The sequence below is a fragment of the Colius striatus genome, chromosome 4 (assembly GCF_028858725.1).
Source record: "Colius striatus isolate bColStr4 chromosome 4, bColStr4.1.hap1, whole genome shotgun sequence".
NCBI lineage: Eukaryota > Metazoa > Chordata > Aves > Coliiformes > Coliidae > Colius > Colius striatus.
Genome location: NC_084762.1, coordinates 32,390,022 through 32,399,650, shown reverse-complemented (window position 1 = coordinate 32,399,650; position 9,629 = coordinate 32,390,022). Strand labels below are relative to the sequence as shown.

At 40.6% G+C, this 9,629-nt stretch overlaps 1 protein-coding gene across 1 annotated transcript in view; it reads left to right on the top strand.

Moving 5' to 3' along the window:
* The first annotated feature begins 307 nt into the window (after positions 1 to 307).
* The window catches only part of ELP2 (elongator acetyltransferase complex subunit 2), a 46,568-nt gene continuing 37,246 nt past the window's right edge, over positions 308 to 9,629 (top strand). Inside the window, exons 1-6 of the mRNA XM_061995450.1 lie at positions 308 to 463; positions 557 to 635; positions 1,341 to 1,426; positions 4,227 to 4,377; positions 5,643 to 5,720; positions 8,943 to 9,007. Coding sequence (XP_061851434.1) covers positions 332 to 463; positions 557 to 635; positions 1,341 to 1,426; positions 4,227 to 4,377; positions 5,643 to 5,720; positions 8,943 to 9,007 — 591 coding nt within the window. The 5' untranslated portion in view covers positions 308 to 331. The remainder of the gene's footprint in view (positions 464 to 556; positions 636 to 1,340; positions 1,427 to 4,226; positions 4,378 to 5,642; positions 5,721 to 8,942; positions 9,008 to 9,629) is intronic.

The window sequence follows — 9,629 nt, the reverse complement described above, 5'->3', positions numbered from 1 at the left end:
CTGATACTCCAGCACAGGAGGCTGTCCCTCACGGCCGGAGCCAGGCTGTCCCCGTAGCCGTCCACACGTAGGCTGGCCGTCCCTCACAGCCGGAGGCAGGCCGTCCCCACAGCTGCCCGCCCGTAGGCTGCCTGACCCTCACGCGGCTGCCTCCCGCGACCGCCCGGGCAGGTCCCGCAGCGCCCCGCCCGCGGTGGGCCGGCCCCGCCCCCGCCCCCGCCCCCGCCCCCGCCCCGCTCCATTCCGGCCCCGCCCCCTCGGGCTCGTTGCTACGGGAGCCGCGCGAGGCCGCGCGCGCGGCGGGGCGGGCAGAGGAGGGAAAGGAAAAAAGATGGCGGCGCCCGTGGAAGTCTGTCACGTCGCTTGCTGCGCCAACCGGTCGGGCGGCGGGGCCGTGTCCTGGGGGCGAGAGGGGCTCCTCGCCTTCGGCAGCTGCCATGACGTCATCCTCTACGAGCCGACGGTTAGTTGAGGCGCTGTAGGTTTCGTGTCCGTGTACGTCCAGGGTCGGCGGCGCGGCCTCACGCTCGGTGCTTGCTTTCTGTCTCTCCCGCAGGCGAGGCGCACAGTCGCTGCTCTCCGCGGCCACGCCGGCAGGGTCAACTGCGTGCACTGGGTCCGGCGGCGGGACGGCGGTGAGTACCGCGGCCGTTCTTTCGCGCGTCGTCGCCCTGTCAGGTAGGGGGCGGGGGAAGCGCGTGTGCGCTGGCCGGGGAGCGAGGCGGGATTGTAACAGGTAGCTCCGTAGGAATCTGACTCACTGAGCTGCCGGTGAGCTCTCAGGGGCATCGGTCGGGCTGTCGTCTCCGAGCCCCGCAGTCGACGCCAGGCCGGGAGACTGTTTGCCCCTGGCTTGCGGGGGTTGTGACAGATGAATTTTACCAGGCTAAGCTGATCTGAAAGCATCTCACGGATCCCATTAGTCTCTAAACTGTTTCACTATTTTAGCCTTTAAACTGATTAGAAGTAAATATTTTCAGGGAACTCGAAAATCAAATTTTCACGTGAAACTTTGAGTCCTGTTTAGTTAGATTACTCTTTCATTATTTATTACATTATACCCTTGGATTTGAGAGTCTTGTCAGAGAGACATTTATCCTGTTTGTAAAGAATTGTAAGTATTCCAGTGACTTTTCACTTTATGTTACCTTGGAGAATACCTTTATCCTTAAGCTGTCCTGCACAGTTCTACTCTTATTAGCCATATTTTATTTTGATGGAGACTTTGCTTACAGTTGCTACACGATATTTTGTGAGTGATAACCAATGTAACTGCGTATGTTGTTGACCGCTGTTACAAAGGAATTGTTTGCAGAACTTACTGAAACATCTTTCTTCAGCTTCTGAAACAGAGTTAATTTCTGGTGGATCTGATAAACAACTCATTCTTTGGGAATGGAATGGAACGGGATCATGGCATAATCAGGTAAGCAGGAATAACCTCTTTCTAAAGCGCCCTCCACCCTGCTTTCTCACATACCACAAATTATCTATTTCTTGTTTATACGTTTTCATTTTACCTCAACTGTTGGACTCTGTGTGTATCTCCTTTGAATTGTTGGAATTCTGTCATACTATGTTTTGCTTTAAGTGCTGTTTCTTCTTTTCTGTAGTTTATCTTTTTTAAATGAGTCTTCATTAAGACATTAGCTAACCAGTCATCAGGTGGATTTGTCTAGCATGTCTAGAAGATCCTGTTTATATTTATTTCTTATGCCATTTTTCCTCCATTTTTTTATGTCCTTTTCTAGTGGTTTCCTGTCAATCTGTGCATCACTGTAGTGTTTATACATAGGTAGTCTTACCAAGGTGATGTACAGGTTGGGGTGAGAGTTTAAAAAAATCCCCAAAACTATGCAACAGTTTAGTTTTGTCAGAGAAATTGAGAAAAGTAAAGAGACATGTGAATTTATTATTCATTCTATAAAATATAAGACAAAAGATGGATTATGTTGTAAAGGGGTTTAGTGGTTTTGTCTAAGCCAGGTTTTGGTAGCAGGGAGGCTACGAGGGTGGCTTCTTTAAACAAAGATCTGCCAGAAGCTTCCCCTGTAGCTGATAGGGCCAATGCCAGTTAGTTCTAAGATGGACCCGCAGCTGACCCAGGCCTGGCCAATTAGTGATGGAGGTAATGCCTCTGTGAATAACATATTTGAGAAGGGGAAGAAGTTGCTGTGTGGTTGCTGAACTGCAGCAATAACAGGGAGAAAGAATGTGAGAACAACATCTCTGCAGACACCAAGGTCAGTGGAGAAGGAGTGGGAGGAGGGTGCTTAGGCCCAGGAAGAAAGACTCCCCTGTGACCTATGGTGAAGACCATGGTGAGGCAGGCTCTGACTCTGCAGCCCATGGAGGAGCACTGGAGAGTAGAGATCGACTCGCAGACCATTGAGGACCTCACGCTGGAGCAGGTGGGTGTCTGAAGGAGACTGTGACTCTGTGGGAAGCCCATGCTGGAGCAAGTTCCTGGCAATACCTGGGAGCCTGTAGGAAGAGAAGATCGCATGCCGGAGGAGGTTTGCTGTCAGGGCTTGTGATCCTGTGAGGGACTCAGGCTGGAGTAGTCGGTACCTGAAGGACTGTTCTGGTGGATGATCCACGTTGGGGCAGAGTGTGAGGAGCTGACCCTGTGGGAAGCCCCATGCCGGAGCAGTTCATAAAGAACTGTATGTAGCCCATGGGAGGGACCCATGTTGGAGAAGTTTGTGAGGGATTGTCTCCTGCGGGAGGGACCCCACAGTGTAGCAGTGGGAAATGTGAGGAGGACTCTTTCTGAGAAGCAGCAGCAGCAGGGTCCATTTGTAATGAACTGACTGTGACCCCCTGTGCTGCTGTGGGTGAAGGTGGAAGAGAAGAAAGGATGAGGGGAGGTGTTTTAACATTCAGTTTAATTTCTCATTTCCCTGCTCTTTATTAATGATCATTAATAAATCAAATCACTTCTCCCCAAGCTGAATCTGTTTTGCCCATGATGCTAATTTCTGAGTCATCTCCCTGTCCTTGATTCATGAACCTCTTGTTATATTCTCTCTGACCTGTTGAGTTTAGGAGAGGGAGTGATAGAATGACTTGGTGGGCACCTGGCCCAAGCCAGGACTAAAACCACCACAAAGAACCTTCAGAATGAATAAAATTATTTTTTTCATCTAAATTTCATTGTCTAACTTTTAACACCTGACTTATTATGTGTTGGTTTATGGGTGGCTGTATAGGTGATTCATTTTTGGAATATCTCAAACTAGATTAGACTTGGCATTTTAAAATACATAAGAATGGATACTAGGGAGAATTACACCTAGTTTGATGGGGAATAGTCTCAGAAGTAAGTAATTTCTGCTCCTGATCCATTGTGACTGTTTATGTATTTATTTAAAATAACTTGTATTTCTTAACATTTTCTGCTGATGTGATGCAGAGCCTTATGCAATCTTTGAAAAAGGATGTGGATAAATGTGCACGTTTTAACAACAGTTCCAGACCAGGGCAAATTCTTAAAAACAGGCTAAGTTCTGTACCAGACCAATCAAATATTCTTACTGTGGCCCACTGGGCTTTATTTTGGAAAGAAATGTCGAATGCGCTTATGACAAAGTTCAGATAAATGCTGGATGGCTTCTGATTGAAGAATTAAAAGCTTCTCATTTTGCTCTCTGTCTTTATGAGGAACAGATTACACATGGAATCACCTGTATTAATTCATTAAGCAAGTGTGTCTTAAGTTTAGACTAAATTCAGAGGTTTTGTTTTTCATGTCGGTATTTTGAAAGAGGAAAAAGCTGTTTCAATTTGTGAGAACACAGTGAACGTTGCTGCTAGAGCTGCTGCTTATTCCATTATGTTCTCTGCTCTGTCTCCTTCACCAAGGTTCTGCAAACTTTTATGATATGTTGCTTAGCGTGAGGGGCAGAAGAAGGAGAAAAAGGAAGGAACACTGCTCTTCCTAACTTGTAGACTTTTTCCGGCTTTCATTGAGGAGTGGTGAAGTTTGTATAGTGTACACAGGAACATTTAATTCAGCATTGAACAAAATTTTACCAAGTTAATACTTATCACTGCTTTATCCCTTCTCTGTGTTTCCCTGCAATATGCTATAGCTTAAGCATAGCTTGGCAGTATTACAACTCATTCTCAGTATTAAATTGTTTTCTTGCCTAAAATGATTTCAAAAATTCTCTCAGATAAGTTACTAGACTTTAAAACTTTGTGAAACTTTCTGATGTGTTCAGATTGTGAAAAGTGTCCCTCTCGGAGGCCATGCTGAAGCTGTTTGTGCTGTGGATGCTGTCTACCAGTCGGATGAACAAGATCGAAATCTGCTAATAGCTTCTGCAGCTTCCGACTCTACTGTGAGAATCTGGTCTAGGTGTGGTTCTGAAGGTAACTTTTTTTTTTAACATTAGGGACAACATACTGGCTTAATAAAAGTGATGAATGCTTATCCGTTGAAGTTCTTGGCTAAACACTAACGTCTTCTAAAGCCAACTACATTGATTTCTCTTCAAACTTTGGTACATCAAAACACTGTATTTCTTTTTGAAAGCTGAGGATTGTGCCAGTTTAACAGCTCTAGGTCCGATTTGTTCTGCAGAATGATTGGTCTTTGTTCTTCATCAGTGACGCATTTGCTGAGTTTACTTGTTTCTTTTTAATACGTATTCAGAATCTGATAATCTGAAGCATCATTTTTTCCTGTAGTGTGGGGGCAGACTAGCTAGGTGTGTGCGAAGTAAAAGTACTGCAATGATTAATGTTGGCGTTAGAAAGTGTTGAGGTTAAACTAGTCACTTGTTTGTTGTTGATTTGAGTTCAGCGAGGTTTGGAATAATAGGATGTTGACGTTCTGGTGAAATAGGCCCTTGTATGGATATGTAGGAGAACAGCTTTTTGAAACACATAAGTAAATACGGTGGATAATCTAGATTTGAAGTATTATTTGCTAGTTGAGTTGTACCAACTGCATCTTTCGTCTTTATCTGATATCCTTGAGGATTTTATGTTGCCCTGCCTACATAAGAGAAATAGGTGGGAGTTGCTAATCTTCGGGCCCATGTTCTGGAAGGCATTTCTCATGCTCCCAAAGAACACCATGAAGTCCTGTCCTTTTTTTTGTTTTGTTTTGGTGTGTATGTCTTTCTATTGTGGATTCCAGTGATGGAAGGACCAATTCTGCTTCTGTAGAGTGATTTTTTTTTTTTTTTCTGCTATTGTGTTGGTTACTCTGATCTGGATGGCTTACCAGTTTAACTGCCTGTAGGATCTCAGGGATGTTTGCAGGTTTTTGCTAATCCCTCTATCTGTTCTTGTAGCAAATGGATTCAATTTTAGCTTCCTGTGTAGTGAATGCTGTTGCCACAGGATCTAATTTTCAGTATTTATTGCTTCTGATGTGTGACCACAGTGAAACTGTACAACTGTAACACTCAGTGGAGAATAGTGGCTTATCTTCTAACTTTACTAATTGTGAATGAGTTTCTGTGGCTCTACCGAAGAGAATGTTATTATTTAGGCTTCTGATAGAAGTAGCTTATCAGTGCCTTAAAATCAAATAGGGATTTTTAACTACAAAATGTAGTAGGAAATGACGGTGTAACTGTAATACTTAATGATGAGTGAGATCAACCCTGTCTGTTCTTGTGTTCCAGTTAAATGCACTGAAGTTCTGCAGTTTGGAAATGGATTTGTTATGGATGTCTGCTTATCCTTCTTGCCTGGTAGCAATGGTAAGTACAGCTGCACATCTTGAATATCAACACAGGAAATGTAAAATCTAGGAAATATCTCAAATAGATTTTCATTTGACTCTCTCCAGACCCTTGTGCCTTTTTTTTTTGTTATTTGTTTCATATGGTATCAGCAGAAGCTTCTGCTTGTATCTAAAGATTTTCACTGAACTCTTCTTAGCAATTAGAAAAACACTGTCTGATTACAGGGTCTTCAAAATGATGCTCAAATGGAGTTGTCTAACTCTTGAGATGGATTGCTTAAAAAATGGGTAACAGGGCTGCAAGGGAATGGGATAGGATGATACTGTTAGTTTCACCTACTCATTGTGGTGCTGCTGTGTACACAAGAACCTGCGTCAAAAATTGCAGTTCAACAAACAATATTTATCACCTGTTCAGTCTTAAAAGTGAAGAAATGGAACAAGCTTAACCTGACTGTTCTGTATAGTTTATGTTTCTGTTAACATAAATATTCAGATTTTGTAGTCTGCCACAGACACATTCTTCTATTTATTTTTGAAAACTAAGTGTATCGAGATTGATACACATATTGAATTATGTTTATGTATCTTAGAGCCTTTCATCTGGATGGAAGAGTGCCAGGCTTCCAAGAGAGAAAGTACTGAAGTTTCTTACTAGTTTCTTACTTATCTAGAGTTTTTTCAACAATTCACTGCCTATGTTCCATGCTCCTGTGTTTTTTGATTCTGCCTTGAGAGCAGTTATACAGAAACTTATTCTTTGGTTTGTGATAATTCTGAGAGACATGAAAGCTCTATCAACACACATTGTTCCATTTCGAAATGCTAATGTCTGTTTCCAGAGTGTATCTAATATCAAAAGCAGTATCTGCACTGCTAAAGAACTTTAAAACTCTCTATTTTTATTGTAAGTATACTGACAGTTGGTTGCTGATGAAGTGAAAAGTGTTGAGGTTAACTTAAAATCATTACTTGCAGTGTGAATTTTTGTTAGAAGTGAAGTGTTTGTGGTGACAGTTTAGTGAGTGTAAAATTCATATTGCAAAGCAATAGATTGTTTCTTCATTTATGGTACTTTACAGGTAAGAAATTCCAACTGTAACACTTGAAGTGCATCTGTATATAAGAGATGTTACCATTAACTTTGGAAACAGCTTAAATAAAGATTATCACATTAATTCCGTAAATGATTCTGAACCCAAAATTTTATGGAGTGCTTGAAGCTTCTTTAAATGGTGAAACAGCAAGCATTTTGTTTTGCTGCAAAAAATCTCCCGGAGTTCCCAATACCCATTATCGCTTAAAGTTGCGTTCAGAGCAGGACAATCTTTTGTTATGATCTCTTCTTATCCCACTTCAAATTAGTTACCTAAAACAACAGAGTCCTCATAACATGAAAAAGATTTACTTTTCTGAAATTATTTTCAGATGAGAAGGTTTTACATAGGTTTTGTACAGAAGTTAAAAAAAATCCTGAACATTTAGTGGCAATTCCAATATGAATGGTCTCTACTGCTAACCAGAAGCAGTTTAGATTTTGAAACATAAAGTGTATGATCAGACGTGTTTCCCCTAGAAGTCTATAAAGGGGCTTTTAAGATAGCATAACCATATTCTGTGTCTTTGCCCTAAACCTGGCATAGTTGTCCACACAAATGAACTGATTCTGTTCAGAGGAGTATGTTAATTCTGAAATCCACGTAAAGTAGCTTAAATATATTATTTAAAATCACAGCTGATCATTTTGCTAGAAACATTAATCTGTAATGGCAATTTGGAATTATAATGAGCTTTAGGGGGAAGATGATCTATGATAGCTTTAGGAGTTGTTCTGAAGACTTTAAGAAGGCTACGTTGACAGCTGTATTAAGATTTAAAGAAACTTTTCTCCTGAGAAAAATCTGCAGTTCTCAAGTCAGGAACTAAATACAGAATTACTTTTCTGAAAGTTGTGGACTGAAACATTTACAATAACCTCTAATTTCACCAAGCAAAGAAATTTAAAGCTTGCATTAAGAATTGATTAATACATAATGGATGCTTTAACATTCAAAAACCACTAAAGTTCATGATGCCTAGTATATTAACTGATTGTCCTTGAAAATAAACAACAACAACAACAAAAAAAAGACCATTTTTGTGAAGAAGTCAAATGAGAAAAGCCAACAGACTGCTCAGAAAAACCTGAACAGTCATTTGCAGTTGGACACTGGCAGCTTCTTAGTTAAGAAGTTTCTTTATAGTTATTTTCCAAGTCTTGAAGAAGAGATTCATACTGTTTTGTTTGGTTCGTTGCTTTTTGCTTTTCAGTGTCTGCAGAAACTCTGTTTCTAAAATGCTGGGAATAGGATTTACTATTTTACAGGTCTTGATTAGCTCTTCTATCATATACCACGATTGTTCCTACTTGGATAATTGTGGTGCCGTAGCTTGGCCCCTGAGAAATAAGAATTGGCTCCTCAGAATTAGATTTCAACAGGTGAAAGATAGAGCAATTGAACTTGAAAAAGCTTTTCTCATCACAGTGTCCCTATTGCAATGGGACCACAGTTTCCAGCTCAATTTTTTTATATTTTCTTTGCAGGACTTTAGAATTTGTATCTGATGAAGATAATGCTCTAGAGCATTTAGGTGAAAAAAGATATACTAGTGTGTTTTTGCCAGTTATACATTTCTTGATTGAAGTTTTTGAGTGAAAGCATTTTCATTTGTCTGATACAGCAACTAGACTATAATTTTCTTCTTGTTTTTATTAGACAAGCTTTTATTCCATTAAGTATGTATCGTAATGTACTGTAATGGCCCATAAAGTGTATTTCACAGGGAAGGATGATACTGGCTCCAAGAACATGCATTGTACTGCATTTTGTGGAAGGAAACCTCATTGTTGCCCAATGTCTGTGGATCTGAAGACCAGGTCTTCTTTCAAAACAGCTTGTTGTCTCTGGTCCAAAGCAGTCTCTTTTGGCCAGTCTTTTGTGTAAAGCAAGGAGGAGAGAGAGATGGAAGGTCACTGAGAGGCTGTAGAGAAACAGCAAGTGATGGAGGTGTAAGAATGTGAAATGTCATTTAGAAGTGCTAGAGGAAGAGCAGATAGCTAGGCACAGATTTGGTACAGACAGCATTAATATTAAATTCACTGATATATTTATATATTCTTATCATAGAATATTAGATTTTAAGTAATTTTGAGAATATTAACTTGAGTAATGAAGACTTTCTTTTTTTTCCTTTCCAGTACCAATACTGGCTTGTGGTGGTGATGACTGCAAAATAAGTTTGTTTATACAACAGGATGGTCAGGTAATTAGAGTTTTTGTCTCTTGCTCAGAACATTACTCACTTCTGCATTTGTTCTTCTTGTATGTGCTGCTTTTTTTTTTTTTTGAGGTTCTTGAATAACTACTGTCTGTATCTAGATACCTGTCACATACAACTACTTCAAGTAGTTCATCTGTATTTCTGGGTAATGATGAAATGCAAATACAGAGTTTTGAAGATGGATTCAGTACATGGAAGTATTTAATTTTTGTGATTTTTGCCGTGTGTGAAGATAGCCTCTGCTTCTGCTCCCACTGTTATAAAATAGCTACGACTGTCCTTTATTGAGTATCCATTCATATGGAAATGATGTTACTTTCAGTCTATAAATTCTTGTAATAAAAATGATACGATTTCTGCCTTTGGAATTTTACATTTATTTCTAAGTGTTCCCTTTGTGCTGAATGCTTGTGAATGTCAAAAGAAGTAGTGGAAGGAGGATCCGATCTAAAAGCACACACATTTTTTTTTTAATCTCTTATTTGGAAGCTGGTGAGCTTTAGTTTTTTCGTACGGATAAATGCTCCTTTGGAGCACTGGAAAGGGATTCTATCCTGTCTTGCATCTGTTCAGAAGTTTTGTTGGACTCTAAAGCATGTGTTGA